General features: G+C 36.7%; 2 protein-coding genes and 1 long non-coding RNA gene across 5 annotated transcripts; 1 reads left to right on the forward strand and 2 right to left on the reverse strand.

The window, feature by feature from the left end:
- Nucleotides 1–361: 361 nt before the first annotated feature.
- On the reverse strand, nt 362–8,717 carry LOC144432444 (uncharacterized). Of its 3 annotated transcripts, none has more exons than XR_013480676.1 (6): nt 7,627–8,717; nt 7,235–7,355; nt 6,895–6,987; nt 6,358–6,425; nt 1,759–1,818; nt 362–613 (listed from the first exon to the last, which is right to left on the reverse strand). It is a non-coding gene; the product is annotated as an uncharacterized LOC144432444 (long non-coding RNA). The 3 variants fall into 3 exon arrangements; XR_013480675.1 differs by having other exon boundaries at nt 7,684–8,715; XR_013480677.1 differs by lacking the exons at nt 362–613; nt 1,759–1,818 and adding an exon at nt 5,570–5,659 and having other exon boundaries at nt 7,684–8,714.
- A 1,600-nt stretch (nt 8,718–10,317) lies between these two features.
- LOC120334377 (putative phospholipase B-like 2) lies at nt 10,318–15,025 on the reverse strand. Its single transcript, XM_039401882.2, has 2 exons — nt 14,713–15,025; nt 10,318–13,352 (listed from the first exon to the last, which is right to left on the reverse strand). Exons 1-2 carry the CDS (start codon nt 14,942–14,944, stop codon nt 11,950–11,952), a joined length of 1,635 nt encoding a protein of 544 aa, XP_039257816.2. The 5' UTR covers nt 14,945–15,025; the 3' UTR covers nt 10,318–11,949.
- An 86-nt stretch (nt 15,026–15,111) lies between these two features.
- Nucleotides 15,112–16,861, forward strand: LOC120334380 (protein-lysine N-trimethyltransferase SMYD5-like). The gene has a single exon (XM_039401885.2). It carries the CDS (start codon nt 15,215–15,217, stop codon nt 16,370–16,372), a length of 1,158 nt encoding a protein of 385 aa, XP_039257819.2. The 5' UTR covers nt 15,112–15,214; the 3' UTR covers nt 16,373–16,861.
- The last annotated feature ends 392 nt before the right edge of the window (nt 16,862–17,253 follow it).

Raw genomic sequence — 17,253 nt, forward strand, 5'->3', positions numbered from 1 at the left:
GTCAAAAATCGCCGAAAATGGGAAAAATCGAAGGGTTAGAGTCAGAAAAACAAGGAATTTTGAAATTTACACATCGATCATGCATGATCATGCTTGATTGAATATACATTTTGCTATTTATCCTCGGATTATCTATGGCCGACGATTGGCCATACATAATAAATTTTCGCGCGGCGAGCCGCCCCGGGCGGCCACGCGGCCCGGTAGCGCCCCGAAAAAAATTCCCTAGGTGTGACGTCATATCGACCAGGCACCGTACCGCTTATCAATCTAACATAGCGATCCATATACGCAGAATCCTAACCTTCTTACTAACTTTCTAAAATTTATTTCAACTAGAAATCACTAGAAAGTATTGTTTTTAGATTTTATTGATCAGGAAAAGAAACTACGGCGACATTGACCATATACAAAAAAATTTATTATAAAATATTAAGATATGGTTGAAACATGTATAACGCCTCCAATAATGGTATTACTCGCCACACAGTGAGCACGAAATATAATATAGTAGTCATGTGCAAAGGAATCGGTGATTACCGATTAATATAATTTCATTTAATTAATAAGAACGCATTCTTCTTCGTACACATTCTGTGCATAAACGGTGAACCTGCAAATGTAAAATAATAGTTCAGTTCTGGTAAATGGAAATCGGAGATTCATGCCAGTTGCCCGACATGTTATAAGGTCGTATATTTTAAAGCAGGGACGTGATAAAAATTAGAGCTATGGACTACCTTAACCCATTCGAAGAATCAACTATAACTATATACTCCAGCAATTTTCAATTTTGAAAGCTTGTTCCAGAACGCAACCGAATTAATGATTTTATAATAAAAGATTTGTTTTGAATCAGACGACATTCTTGTCCCAAATATTTGCGCTTAGAAAAGTAAATCAATCAAATACTAGCGGTAAAACAGGCCTCCCAGACTGCCTAGCTCACAACTTACAACAAGTGGCGTGATTTCATCGGCACTATTGAAGTACGTGAACTAAGATGGCGGACACCGGGACAGAGTATGTGCACCAGGTTAGGGTTTTGCCATAATTTCATTCCAATTTACGTTATTTATTTAGTTCTATTAAGAATTTGGGAACTAGCCAAGAGACACCTGTAGAATTTGCACCTGGAATTATGGCCTAACCCTACCGTGGTACACATACTACGTTCCAGTGTCCGCCATCTTGATTCACATACTTCGGGAATACCAAATTTTAAATTTAACAGGACCGCATGTTCAATAAAACCTTCAATTCATGATGACCGGCCCTCATTTAAAATACTTAACCAACAGTTTCCTATATCATAACTCAAAAGTCATTTATTGCAGTCAGTGTGAAACGGTTAATTAGCAAAGAAAGACCAAAGCAAGAGTCTGGAATGATGGCGTTTTAGAGAGTGAGCTGTCATCACCTGGAGTCGGAGTACAGGGTGAGGGGTCAGTCATGTCTCGAGCACAGCCTTTTAGTCCACAAAGTCGAAATTTCGCTGGTGTTCCAAGTGTAGTAAGAAACCGGTTTATTTCATTTAGATGATACAATTCGGCTAAACCGGTATTACGTCGATATTTCCATTATGGGCGATTGCAGATCGCTTATCTGAAGTTTATTATTTACTTTTTTAAGTTAGGGGAACGAGACACTGGCACAACAAATTTGAAGATCCTCAATTAAATCATATCTCCTGAATTTGTGGAACTGCGACATTAAAAGATACTAAACGGAATGAATACTTTTTCAACAAATACTCACTTTAAAATCATCTTCACCTCCATACCACAGGATAGTAGAGAAGAGTAATCTCCATGACACCTGAAAAATATTTTTCAATAACTTCATAAATTTGAAAATTGTTTGGGTTAAAATTTGAACTTTTTACAAAAACTCACGAACAGAATTTAGTCGGGTTGGTGATTTATTCGATGAGTTGCCGACTTGTTTATGTAACCAATCTAACGCTATGAATCAAATTGAAGATTAGGAAAAACAGGATTTGGGGATGTAGTGGGGATGACGTAAAACATAGCCGAATTCATTTGAAACATATTCTAAAAACATAACTTTTGGAGAATGTAATTCAGAGATTTTTGAATATAATCTCAAACAAAAAAAGTTTCCGAGTGTTGATTTCGTATAAGTAGTTAAGAAAGTTTAAGAGTTCTTTATTTGTGTCTGAGATGGAGGGAAGAAGTGACCCTGAGCCATGAATAGGATTAACATATTTATCCCTCGAGGATGAATATAAACTTTATATATCATTAGCTTCGACCCTTTAATTCAGCAGCAAAACGTATGTGCATAACTCGTAATAAAACGCACCGCCCGTGGTCTACGCATGGCATGGTTAGAATCGATCGTTAAACAAAACAAGCTCAAATATATGGACACGGAGTAGTACAGTATAATACAGTTATTCGCAGTAGCGTACCGGAAAGCAATTCGTCCGGTAAGTAAAGAGAATGGCAAGAAGAAAAATAACATAGTAACAAAACTATCCACATGGTTACTCCTATCGTCGGCAAACAGACTTTTCACAACATAGATTGTCTCAGTATGTAGCATTTAACAAAAACGAATTATAACCGATGTTATCACTGAAACTCCAATATATGGACACGGAGTAGTACGCGTATACAGCCTTTCGCAGTAAATACCGGAAAGCAATTAGCTCGGTAATTAAAAATAAATTTTAAAGAAAAAATTAAAGAATTAAAAAATTTTAGAAAATAATTCTAACGGTAGGAAAAAAATTTATATATATAAGAACAATAACATAATAACAGAACAATCTATATGTCCACTCCTATCTGAGTCGGCAAACAGACTTTCCATGAGGTGTATAGGTTGCTCTCAATATGTATCAGTTAACTAAGGAGAAATGTACTGCGATGAAAAAGTACTGCGAATATGACTTATCGATCTTAAGATCGTTAAGTATGTTGATAGGTATTTGTCTGTCTCCTTGTTTGTCTGTTAGATGAACGCGATATATCACGAACGCGAGGTTGAATCTGCTCCAAATTTTGCATGTGCATGCATCATATCTCGGACCAGAAGCCTATTGATTTTGGGTTAATTATGTCGTATAATTAGCGAGTTATCAATTAATTATTTTTTTTATAATTAGCAAGTTATAAATTAATTATTTTTTTTTTTGCGGTCGATCGATAAGTCTTCTGTCTCCGGTCCATATATATATTTTTTGTCATGCCAACTAATTCAATTGTTCCGGACACCAAAAACTGCCAAGACCATAATATTGGATCGACTACTTCACGCATTCGATAATGCCGATTGTTCATGCAGAACTAGATCAATTTTATTGTATTACATTGCAAAAATAAATAAAGAGAAAACCGACGACCTAATTACTGCTGACGAAAATTAACTGTTTTTGCAAATGCTATTTAGATTATTCAAACACAGTTTAGCACATTAGTTTGAGTACGATAACTCCCACAAATTCGTCCGTTATTAGTTTTACAAAAGAAAACCAGTGCTTCTGAAGTATGCGCACCAGGTTAGGGTTAGGTCATAATTTTATTCCGATTTCCTTATTTTAGTTCTACTATAAGTTCGGGGACTGTCTGTTAGCCAAGTAAATACACCCCCTGCCCATAGGTATCATTCCCGGTACACAACTTGATGGAAAATAGGCGAACAAAATTTTCTACCTTCATATTGGTATACATACTTTCGGAGCGCCAGAAAATAGGCCATCGTAAAATCGTTTGGCTAAATAAACCAAGGCAAATATACCAAAGAATAGCCTTTTTTCATCTGATTACGATCAGGTTTCATATGGGGCCACGATGCGGCTTTCTGGGTTCACCAACAAAGCCCTTCCTCACACTATGTACCATATAAATTCCATTACATATAACTGGTGAAGGCCCGATAACAAAAGCTATCGTCTAGGTATTTTTATTAAGCACTGCCGTGAATCGGAATAGCAGTGATTATTCGACTTCACACTCTGGGTTCACTTAGACCAGGGGTTCCCAAAGTGTATTGGCCGCGGGCCAAAATTTAAGCAAAGGATGTTCGCGGGCCAGAAGAGAGGAGCGGCAAAATGGGCCCAACGATACGGCGTGGGTTTGTGCGCGTCCTGAGAAAATTTGGAAAAAGCTTGCAAGCATGACTTTAGATATTTCTAGCAGTTTGCTATGTAATCAAATTATTAATTATAATTGTTGGGTGATAGAATACCCGGGGAATAACAAGCACCACTTTCAACAAGAAATTTGCAACTGATAGCGACGAAGTAACTTGCTCATCTGACATACGGTTCCGTATGAATGGCTGCTTATGGCTTGTTTTGTTACACAAAAACATCCCAATGTGTATAAATAATAATAAAAAAAAAACGAAATCCCAACATAATTTAGTTGTGTATTTTTGTATATACATCCAATTAGGGTTGGCTCGGAATCAAATATTCAGAACGTGGCTCGTATTTGGTACATTCTGTTCGCAATAACGCATTCACGGTATTATCTCTCTGTCTGGACCGAAGTTCTGATTTGTTAAGGTTCCCAATTATGTGTGTGCAGAGGATGTTTCCCCGTTGTTGCTGGAAAATTAACTTTTTAAATCTTCAGCTGATTTTGCCTGGCAAGAAATATAAATCATTTACGTTAAAAGCCATCAGGCTTTATATGCATTACGGCTTATTTACGATTTTGCATTTGTCCTCAAAAATTTCGCATTGAAATAGTGTGGGGCGAGTGGAATTCATGCTAAGTTTTACGCTACGTTTGATTTTATACTTCAGCAGGATTCACAGAATTGGCTAATTGTGGGACAGGTTGTGCACGAAATTATACTTTTGGGTATATCGAAAATCCGGCGCTCCAGAATTGTGTCCACTAATATGGAAGTAACTAATTTTGTTCTCCTACGTTACATCAAGTTGTATAGCAGGACTTAAACCCACGGGCAGGGGTATATTCACTTGGCTAACACAAACAGTCCCTGAACTCTTAATAGAACTGAAATAAGGAGAATCGGAATAAAATTATTGCCTAACCCTAACCTGGTGCACATACTTCGGGAGCACCGAAAATTCTTTGCGACAAATGTAGATTTAAGACAAGGCAGTGGAAATAGTTAATTGTTAATCATTAGACATCTCATTTCTATCTAATAAAAAAGATAATGAAATATGGCAATCACGTCACGGATATCATATTCAGTCACCTTTTCAATTTGTCCAATACAAAGCATATTAGCTTGTATAAGTGAAAAGCTAGATTTATTAGACGAATGTGTCACACGAATGCGTATAAGAGCTGAAATATATGGACACAGGGCGCATACATAAAAGTGCAGTAATAGCCTTCTAACGAAAAATAAATCTTCAAAATAACACGACGATACATAAGGACACGGGGCGCAAAAATAAAGTGCAGTAATAGCTTCACGAAAAATACGCCTTCAAAATAACAAAGGGATACATGTCCGAAAACTAATTAGCAAACCTTCTGTTTTTTTTTTTGCTATATTTATATAAAGGGTGGTGACTGCTAAGAACGGGTTTAAATTTTTCAGAATAGCTAACTTACTTACTTTAGGAATTTAACCGAAGCATAAGAAATAGAATTCTGCACCTTTATTCCGTTTGCCAGATCCTACGGTCTTTTGTATCTGGAGCCTACAAAAATACAGTAGGAAAGTGTATCAGTTAGTAATTGATAAAATTTTGATTGTTTAATGGTCGGCAAACAAATGCAGATCTCGCATTACATAGCAGCATCACCTTTGTTTTTGAAAATATTATCAACATAAATTTCCTAACGCTTAGATTACTTCGTTTGTATAAAGGTATCCGCCAAAATTTTGTCCGGGCTTTACCGATCCGTCTTTCGAAAAAGGTTGCCGACCACTGGTTGAATTGTTCGCAGTTTTTGTAGTGGTTTGATTGCAGAAATGTTATGAGGGCTCTGTCAGTTTTTGTGTCACCTTTCTGCGGACCGGCAGTTACGTTTTCGCGGACCGGCGATGGTCCGCGGCTCGGTGATTGCCGACCACTGGTTTAAATTAAGTTTTCCCCAGAATGTCATAGATTTAATTGATAATAATAACTGTTTTTCTGATTGTACTGCAGCGAACTGCTTACATAGTCTCGGTATTTGCCCACGCGCAATTCCACATTTGGCTCATGGCGGCGGTAATTAACAATTCTTTAATTTGGAATGATGTTTTGTTGTTATAATTTAGATTGCCCAAACATCGACAAATATTTTAATTGTGGACTTAGTTTTAATATGATGGTTTCAATATGAAACCATCAAAAACAAATTGTAATAGTCTTGAAAGGATGCGAACGCTCAAATAGTAGTAAATAGTTACCTTAGTCTGGTCAGAAACACAATAGAATCGTTCTGTTCTCGTAACCATCTGTCTTCCGCATGTAATGCCTGTAAAAAAAGGGGTACATCGACGACGCAAAAGACTAGATAAAGCTAATTGCTTGCGTAGCTTCTTTCGAGCAGTGACGTGTCCTGGGGGGCAGCCGCCCATTTGCAGCACGTTATAGGGGTGAGTTTGTTGCTTAGTTTTGATTATCTAAATATAATAGTTGTACAAACTATATTTTATTCTTATGTAATATAACATCTATAATTTGTGTTCTCACTATTATTTTTATAAGTTAGGTATATGGGGCAGCATTTATCAGAAACTCGCCTCGGGCAACAGAAAAGTTTGACACGCCACCGCCTGTGAGGCACGGAATGGGATAGGACATAGGTTGAACATTTATTATGCATTGTGGATTACCCGCGAAGCCAGTTTGAAGTGTATTCATATTTAAGCTTTTAACGACCGATACAATGATATAAGAACACAAAAAATGTCAACGATGTACACGTATTCCTTATTTCTTACCGAAATTAAGCTTACAATCCAGAAATAGATACACGCTCGATTTCTGCAATCTCGATACAGACTTCGATTACAAGCTGTATCCGTCTAATAAACCTGTGAATAAAACATGCATCGTTTAATGAGATCTAATCTCGTGAATCGTGGACAACTAAATTAAAATTCTTTGGTGATTAGTACACGGCCGGTCTCTATGAAATGCTTTGGAGTTGCTGTATATATCTATCAAACGTCAAGTATGAGTTAAATGTTTAAACTAAGCATTAAACTCGACCTCATATGCTGTCCGGGGCGGCTGTCCCTTTGATCTCCCGCTAGAAGAAATCGACCATCTTATACTTACAATCAATTCTTGAGGGATTGCTTGGAGAATGGACAGAGCGGGCAATCCTATTTAAATTAGGTATTGCGACAAACAATAGAATATTCTGCAAAGATCTATCGACGCCAATACACTGTCTAACCTGTAAAAACCATGGTTAATAAGATATTTACGGACAAAACAGGCACAGAGCAATGCTATAAGGCACCTTGACAAATGAATCCATACGACCGCCATCTTACAATGAAAAGGCCTTGCTCTTATGGTATCGCAACTAACACAACATGGTTAACGAGTCTCGGCAAGAAAATTTGAACTTTAAATTCGCTGGCACAAGAACATTTAACTTGTAAATTTGTTTAATGATATTCATAACCGCAATTTTAGGGTTAATTAATATAGTATTTTACTACCTTCACACAAATGGGGAGTATTTTCGGGTTTAGTGATCAAAATTGTTGCACGCTTACTTCAGTACATCAGTCTTGAGTCGATACGATCATAATCAACTCTCGGTCGGTGGTTTTGAAAAATGACGAGCGGACATCTGTAAATTGCCATCAGACTCAATTCATAAATTCCACTCTCCAATTCAACAAACTGAAATAATAAAAAAAAGAGACTAATAGTTTTTAAGCTGACAACACAAAGAGAAACACACAGTCAACATCAGCCCTTTGAAGCCATATTCCCATCTTACCATACCGATAGAGAGCTCCTCGGACATCTCTGCGCCTATATATATAATACTTACTTACGGCGGGCATGTACATGAATCCCACCGTCTACCTCGATTTCACCTGTAAATTAAATCTCGTGGTTTGTTTTCAAATAAACAAGGCGGAACAGATAATTGCATTCAGAAAAACAAACAATAAAGAAACATTGAACACTTACAAAACTATATATATCGAATTCTTTAGCACCATGTCACAAAATAATATTTAGGTCGTCTATTTTAGTACAATTTGTCGCTCAATCTAACAAGAAAAAGAGCAAAATTGCAACAGGTGTTTTACTAGTTCAGAATATAATTATTATTACACAAGTTACGCTTCGATCCCTGTTGGTCGCAAAATACGAATAGTACTGAAGTAAATAACACTTTAAATCAACACAATAAAACGAAAAAGAATCTCATGTAAAAAGCCCACGCCAGAACTAACGCGCGAGCGCGATCTGCAATATTTTAACAAATCTCAAATCTCACATTTTTGCAGTAATGGATGGGCTTTCTAGAAAAGATACATGAATAAATTAAAAAATAAGCAAAAAAGAAATCTCACTGCACTCCGCCTTATGAACAAACAACCACAATACCAAGAGCTATAAAAATTCTGAATTCTGACTAAACAAGCCTAACCTACAGCGACCGCGAAACGCCGCCATCTCTTTGCTGCCCCTGATTCAAATGCGCATCGACCCCGGTTTTCCCGGCCAACGTGTCAGAATGAGAAAAAAGCAAACACAATAAAGAAACCTAAGATGAAATTAGTGGGACTGAATTGATGGAACTGACTGGTCGATAACGTGTCAGAATAGGAAAAAGGCACAATCATAACAAAGAAACAAAAACCAAGCAGTGGCACAAAATTGATAGCACTGATAGGTCGATGAGTCCCAATGACGTGATGAACCACGCCATCATTGGTCCAAACATTTTTGGGATCAGCGACGATTTTTTATAATATCTCTTAACACAATGCAAATGGCGGACGACGAGCCTTCTATCTATCAATCCCTTTCTCTATTACCGACACACAGTTTAAAATAGTGTAAAATATTAATAAAGTGCAACTACGGCCATAATTTCGTATCAACCAGCGTAGATCGCGTTTTTGCATAGTATAATAGTAGGAGCGATGCTAGAAATAAAGAAGAATTAGCGTCCTTTCTAACTTTGAACAAGGACAGACGGGCTCAATTGAAGGACCCCTTTTAAAATAAAGAACGGTTTGTAACCCGAGGTGGGAAGTAATGCATGTTTCTTTGTTTCCCCGATCATCGATTTCTTTGTTTATTTCCGTAACAATGACCAATAAGCAATGGGTCTAAATCCAATAGTAAGGCGTAGGCAGATTTTTTCCGGGGTCGAGAAAACATCAATGAATTGCGAGTATTCAATTTGGGATTATATTACCAGTTTAAATCTTTATAATACACGAATAGATTTAAGGCTAGTTTTTATTTTTTACATTATTTTCTTGCGTTTTGATTAATTTCGGGAGCGCTTTAGTTTCCTTGAACTGGTTTTACCTTTTATATTTGGAAATGTGTGTCACTTCGTTAGCTACATTAATATGGCGTGCTGACATAAATCTAATGCATAACTTTCAGAACGTTATATGTAGCAAGAGTCACCCACTTTGATGCGGGTTACCCATTTACTGCGATCACGGGACGTCAGAAACAAAAAAACAAGAACGGGTTCGCGGATATCACGTCATTTCAAGAACAGGTTCGCGGAAACCTATCACTGCCTATACTTCTAATTAACTTTGTTACATGTCTGTGTATCGACTATGTACGTGGATACGTGAATCAAAAGTTAATAATTTGTATTGTGCTATTAGGATTTTACGAACAAAGGGCGTAAATTGATTGCTGATTTGAATATTCAAGGCTGTGGTTATTTCTTCCTTTTGCTCATTTGGAGTCGAAATAAACTTATCTTATTTATATCTGTTTCATGTTTCTGGTTCATGCATAACTTGAGAAAACTTAGATGTCAGACAATTTTATCCCTGATGTTATGATATGAAGGCAGTGGTTTTGAAAACAGGTTTCGCAGAATCCTAGAGTTATGCAAGTTCACTTTCAAATCTGAGACTTTATATTACTGCAGCGCTCCAGAAGTATGTGTATCCATAAGGAGATACTTATTTTGTTTGCCTACTTTACATCAAGTTGTGAAAAGAGACTGAAACCTATGGGCAGGGAAATATTTGCTTGGCTGACACAGACAGTCCACGAACTCGTAATAGAACTAAAATAGGGAAATTCGGAATAAAATTACGACCTAACCCTAACCTGGTACACATACTACGGGAATACCTATGATCAAATACATATTAAGAGTTCCACTGATAATAAACTTACACTCATTTTGTTTTGCCATGTTAGGTTTGCTTTTAAATATATTTATTTCCGGCTAAATTGAGATCAAAACATCATTAAAATAAAATACCCCAATATAATAATTGCACTGAACATTAATAAAATGGCAACAATTTTTAAGTGCTAATTTGCAATAAAGAAATAACTTGAGAATGAACTTTTGGAAATTTGACAATGAAATGCTAAAAATTGGCAAGAAACGGCTAAAACACGATTTATGATAAAATATTAAAGTGCAACGAGAAGATACAAAATCCTACATGCTTAGAGCTCATTAGCTTCAGGCAAACTTAGTTTAAACAAAGTTTAAAAATTAATATTTGATGTTTTTGATTCCAATAATCAAAATTTGTTATGTTCACATAAATTATATTTTAATTGGCTGAAACCATGGTTTCGATATAAAGTGTTCCAATGCCCAAATTATCATATTGTAGATATCCTCTTGGATGACACTAAATAGGTAGAAAGTGAATCAAATTTCTATTTTACGAGTTATTTAAAAATGACACGAGCCCCAACATTGAGTGCATATTCAAGAGCTGACAAGTCTCTGCCGAGTTGGGAAAAGTAAAAAACGAATGGTTTGAGAAGAATATGAATAAGAAATTTTATTTTATGAGTTTTGAAAATTACAAAGGTCACAGATATACACAGACAACACACTTAAGAAAGCTAGAATTTAAAAATTTGTATTTAAAATGATTCATAAATAGATTTTGGCATTTATTGCTCGCCTGTAACTTAGCTCAGAGACCAATCTTCTTTATTTCTGAGTGAGTGAGCTTGTAATTTCTTTGAGCAATTTTCTCAAAATATCGTTCACTAAAGAAAATTCACAAATGAAATTCAAATCTAAAACTTTGTTAAAATATTTAAAATAAAAAATACTAAACAAGTAGGAAGTCGATCAAATTATCTCATTATATTTTAGTGTCAATGCACTTTGCGAGGGCCATAAATACACCCTGACATCAGACTAGAGAAATTTCATAGACATATTTTTCTGTTTATGTGACACCTTAGAAATATCTATATTTATGAGTACCAGTAGAAAGATACATGAATTCATCATTAATTTCGCTCGGAGATTGATTTCCTTTATTTCCGAGCAAACGCACATGCCCTCGTTGTGAAAAAATTGGATAAAAAGATTTGAATGTAAAAAATTTATCTTAAAATGATGAACTAAGGAATACATACATTCCTGATTTCTGAGCGACTGCACAAGGCCTTTCTTTGAGAAAGTTTCTGCTCTTGAAAAACTACTCTAAAACTTTGTTAATTTGGATAAAACGATTTGAATAAAACAAATTTTCATCTTAAAACCATAAACTTAAGAAATACATGATGTGGTTCTCAAACAAGGTAGTAGGGGATTAGACAACTTTTGAAGGGATGTGAAGCGAATTAAAAACAAAAATATTTGTTAGGTTTGATGTTGCCACCCTTATTTAGGATATTTACATTTCTTTATCATGTCCACATATTTCCAATATGTTTTTTTAATATAAGATATTCTCGCCTTACTAAAGGTTATTTATAGCTTATCGTTAGCTTGTTATTTTTTAGGTGGGGCGCGGAACTTGACAAAAGTTTGAGAACCACAGCATGATACATTACTTGTCCCATACAATCAACACAGGGCTAAAATCAAATTTATCTGGCATTCCAAGATGAGATACATTTGCATAAGGGGATTTTGACCATTCAAATACTGGCTGTTGATCGTGGGTGGGACCACACTCCGCTACGAAGCTTAAACTTTTCTGCAATGAATGAGAAGTCGCTTTAACGTCTAATGCCCCATGGGCCCGGGGACCCAAAGCTGGAAAAGGGTAAACACCATCAACAGGATTCAAATCTGAGCGTGCGGCAATAGCATTTATAGCACTGTAAGGTGGGGTGCAATTACATTTCGAAAATGGGTCGTTTTTGTAATCATTATATCTCATTAATTTGATTAAACTATCCATGTCAACAACTTTTTTGTGATCACGAGCGAATATTTTTGCACGAGGGCTTTTGTCATGTGTGAACCAGTTGCCATATTTCTTCACCAATGCAGGAAAACCAGAATCGTTGAATATTTTTGGAAAATATGGAACGTTGTAACTTGCCCAGTATGTTTGACTAAAAAGAACATTTGAGACATCATCATAGACTACTTCACCAGGAAGTTGTTCCAGAACATGCAACACACCAGTTTTTGATTGCTGTTCGAACTGATTATAGTCCACAATCATCCACTGGTTGTTATACGTTCCGCTGTTATATTTTGAGAATATTTCACACCATTCTTTCCCATTCGTAGCGAGACGGTTTGCTACAATATTTCTTAACCACTCGGGGATCGTTTCTGTGGTAACAAATTTCCATAGATCAGGATTCATGTTTCCATTTGTGGTTTCTGTGGCAACCAAGCCAGAAGAAAGGATATAGAAATCATCACCAGCGAAAATAGCGCCTGGGTAACCAGAAAACGCTTCTGAGTGTGATCCAAAGTTAAAACGTTTTATCATTCGCAACATTGTGTTGTAAGTGTTCCACGTATCATGCGAAACAAGTAAATCCGTATTTCCAGATTTATCTTTGATTAATTTTACCAATGCAGAACAAGAACCTGACCCTAACACATGGTGTCGGAAATGCTTAACGTTGAGCGCATCCTCAAGAGCTGCTAAGTCTCCGCCGAGTTGGGAAAGGTAAAATCCGAACGGTTTGAGACGAATCGTAGGATTGTAAACTGCAAGATTATTATATCCATCTTCTAATCCTTGTACTTGCAGGAGACCTTTCTTAACTTCATCCCAGAATTTATCTTCAGGATTCTCTTTGATCATTTGTAACATCCACTGAATATTGTCTTGCAAAAAATCATGAATTTTTATGCAGGATTTACTCATTGGTGTCTTATCACAGAATCCTTTCAGAGTATTATTCCGTGTTTGAGCGATTCTGTCAGATGTGATAAAACCTTCTGCAAATCCTGCAGCATAAGCTTGGAAATGTGGATCAAGATCTGACAAAAAAAGAGTAAATTACAAAATATATGAAAACAAGTCATTGTCAAGTTGATAAAAGGAACCAGATTTACTTTATTAAGTGCCAATATGAACCATTAGAGTGTGGCTTTGAGGCAAAATCTAACCACAGAAAACATTAAAGGCTAGTATTTTACATTCATTGAATAAACACTAGGTTGAAGCAGTACAGTAGCAAGGACTTGGAACATTTATCAAAGCACACAGAGGACGCAATTCGGGTCTCGTGTAGTTTCGTACCTAACATACTTCTAGTGGACGTAGCATAACAATTTTTGCACATTTCAATCCTATTCCTAACCCCCACCTGACTTCGCCATCCAAAAATTATGTCACTACGACGTCGCAATCAGTTCATAGAGCAGGGGTCGGGAACCTTTTTGGGCAAGAGAGTCATGAATGGGACATATTTTCAATTGCTTTTCTGTGCGAGCCATATAACATTTATCATCACCTAATCATGTCTTAAATTTTTACTCAGAAGTCAACACATACAATGTTGATACTGCATACAATTAAGGTTACTTCTGGTGCTGCATGTTGTCGCTGAGGGCCTTGAACAACTAGTTTTAGTTTTGCTAGCCAAATCTAAATATTACAAATAATCAGTACGAACAGACTGATTCATTTTTTTATTGCTCCGCCACTCTATCGCTTCGTGATATAACAAAATTTGTTCCAGAATCCCCTAGTTTTGTCACAATGCCTGCCTGGCAATTCTCTAACATAACATAGACATGCATGCGCTGATCGATCACTCTTCAACTTGTTGTAAAATTTTCTGCCAAATTTGGCTATAAAAGAGAAATCTGGTAACAATAGTAATCTTAGCCTTAGAATATTGGATTTTTCTGGGAGCCATATGCCACTAAGTTGTCACCAAAATAGCCATATATGACTCGCGAGCCATGGGTTCCCGACCTCTGTTATGGAGGTTGCCAAAGTATATCTACGATCGCCCGAATCGGGGTCGTTGATTAAGAGAAATAGAGAGAGAAAAAAACTGGAGAAATACCTTGCTTGATTTTGGGTGATCGCCTGTGCGACTTGGATGACAGTTCGTACCGATATAGATTGTAAGGCCTTATTACATTAGTGGGAAGTGGCAGTGACATAATTTTTGGATGACACAGTCAGGCGAGGGTTAGGATTGACAATGCACAGATTGTTGAGCCAGGCGAACTAGAAGTACTTGCGGGCACATAGTCTACTTCAGAAGACCCAAATAAATATGCCCGAATGCGGGAGTGGGTTTCTGGAATGACTGAACAAACCAATTGTGCAATTGTTGCCTACATGACATGACTAAATTAATTAAAAACCATTTGTCTAAATTACCTGTATTGGTAGTATATTCTCCAACCGCCCATCCTGTTGTCTCAATGTTATCCGTGTAAGAAGCATCGACAATCCACTGTGGTGGTGGAGGATCAGAACGGAGAACTTCTTGAGACAGTATCGAGTTTGATTCTTTGTCGTAGAAAAATAGGAATCTTTTCGTTTCCCCGCAAAATGCCAAAGAAAACAATACTGCTACAGCCGTAAAATAAAGCAGACAAAAGGACGCCATTTTATAGCTCAATTGCACGAAAACAAACCTTAGAATGTAAAAAAAAAAAAAACTCGGCTCAATGGCCAAAAATATAGATTAATATTCGTTAGCGCCCTCCAACGAAAATGTAATTGTCTCAATCATGCCCACAAGTTGTCAGTAAAGAGTAAGTGAACTTAGAGTCATCTCGCGGAATAATTTCTAAGACAATTCAGTGCAGAGAACAACCTCGTGCATTTGTTTTTTTGTAGTTTGGACGATATCAAATCGTTTATTTACCTAATTAATATGGCGTGTCTACCGGTTCGTGTTGACGAATCCAGTGGAAAAGGCAAAGGACTCTTTGCGGACGTTGATTTCGATGAGGGTGATGTCATATTCACGGAAGAACCGTTAGTAAATTGCCAGTTTTCATGGAATAAAGCTTACAAATATGAAGCTTGTGAACACTGCATGAGAAGTTTGGAAACGGCTGAAGAAATGTGTCGACGATTATGTCAAGATGATGGACTAGTGTTGCCACATTTGGAATGTTGTACAGTCAATAAAAGCGAACATGTCAAATGCGACTCATGTGATGCAAAATATTGTAGTGAAACTTGCAAATCAAAATCAATGCAGCAATATCATAAGACTTTATGCCTCCGTGATGAAAACTCAATAAAAAATGAATTGAATATGTTAGAGGAAACTTGGAAACAAATCCATTATCCTCCAGAAAGTGCAAGCATTATGCTTGTTGCCAGAATGATAGCAATTGTAAAGCAATCGGAAAACAAAGTTAAAACAATAAAGCAAATGATGAATTTTTGTCATCAAAGCGAGAATGAAAATGATAAGATTGTTCATAAGCTTTTAGGTGACAAATTTATTGACCAAATTGAAAATTTACGATCGCAATTAAAAGATTTCTTGTATGATGATTCTATACGAGACTGGTTTTCAGAAAAAGGGTTTCGATCGCTTCTCGCACTTTTAGGAACAAATCAACAAGGTGTAGGGTCAAGTTCACTCAGTACCTGGGTCAAAAACTGTGATGAATTAAGTTTAGATGAAAAAGAGCGAACAAAACTTGACAATTTTATTGACGAACTTTACGAAAAATTGGAAGAGGTTTCAGGCGATTTTTTGAACTGTGAAGGTGTTGGTTTATATAAACTGCAAAGCTCCTGTAATCACAGTTGTGATCCGAACGCTGAAATTGCATTTGAGCACTCTGATCATAAGCTTACATTACGAGCAATGAAACCTATCCCTAGCGGAAGCGAAATCTTTATTTCGTACCTGGGAGATTGTGACTTGAGCAGAAGTCGACATTTACGACAAAAACTTCTCTCTGAAAATTACTTGTTCAACTGTAAATGCAATAAATGTGAGGATCAGGCAAATGATCCCGACGTGACGTCTGATGAGGAAGATTCAGCAAGTTCCATGGATGAAGCCTGAATCAAATTCAAAAAAGAAATATTCCTCAAGCATGTGATAACATATCCCTGAATCGTGATAAAAATAATAATGTCTTTAAAGAAGCAAGTAGTGTATAATTGACCTTCCTCATGGTTCTTCATGACTTTGCCTTCGCATAAAGAACTCCCTCGCTTGTTCTTCCACTGGTAAAGCAAGAATACAATGTTTTTCTAATGCAGACAGCTTCCCGCATCGTTATATTCAACACACAAGCAATCCTCAGGGTGTGGATAGAGGCGGTATATAGTTGATCGCCTTGATGGTGCAGCCATTACTGCTCAAAGATGTGCAGCATTTACTCGAAAGAAACATCGCCACCACAAGCAATAAATATTGAGAATAAAACTATGTAGAGGTGTAATTGACCAGTAATGTATAATTATTAACTTTCCATTGGTTCTTTACTGCCTTCTAGTAAGATCTTTGAAATCACTGTTTCATTAATAAAAATCATATTTGACTTAGAAATTATTAGGGTCAAACTTAAAGTAGAGTGTTGTGCAGGATTATTAGCAGGGATTTTGAGTTGAGTTCATTATGCTTTCACTGCAATCGGGTTCATGAAAGTCGAATTTTCTACATTAACTCAAAAAGCCCAAGCCCAAAGTTTGAGCGTCCTCAGCTATCAAGTCATAGGTTATCATGAATCCACGGCTTATAACCCTGGCAAAGGATGGCATACAGATAACCACAAATGCAGCAAATCCTAGTTCTAATGTTTTGGTAACCAAGCTCTTCACTTAGTTGTGGGTACATATTCAATTGGCTAACACAGACAGTCCACGAACTCGTAAAAGAACTAAAAATGGGAATAAAATTATGGCCTAACCTGGTACACACAACACGGGAATGCCAAATTT

Source organism: Styela clava, chromosome 15, assembly GCF_964204865.1.
Source record: "Styela clava chromosome 15, kaStyClav1.hap1.2, whole genome shotgun sequence".
Classification (NCBI taxonomy): domain Eukaryota; kingdom Metazoa; phylum Chordata; class Ascidiacea; order Stolidobranchia; family Styelidae; genus Styela; species Styela clava.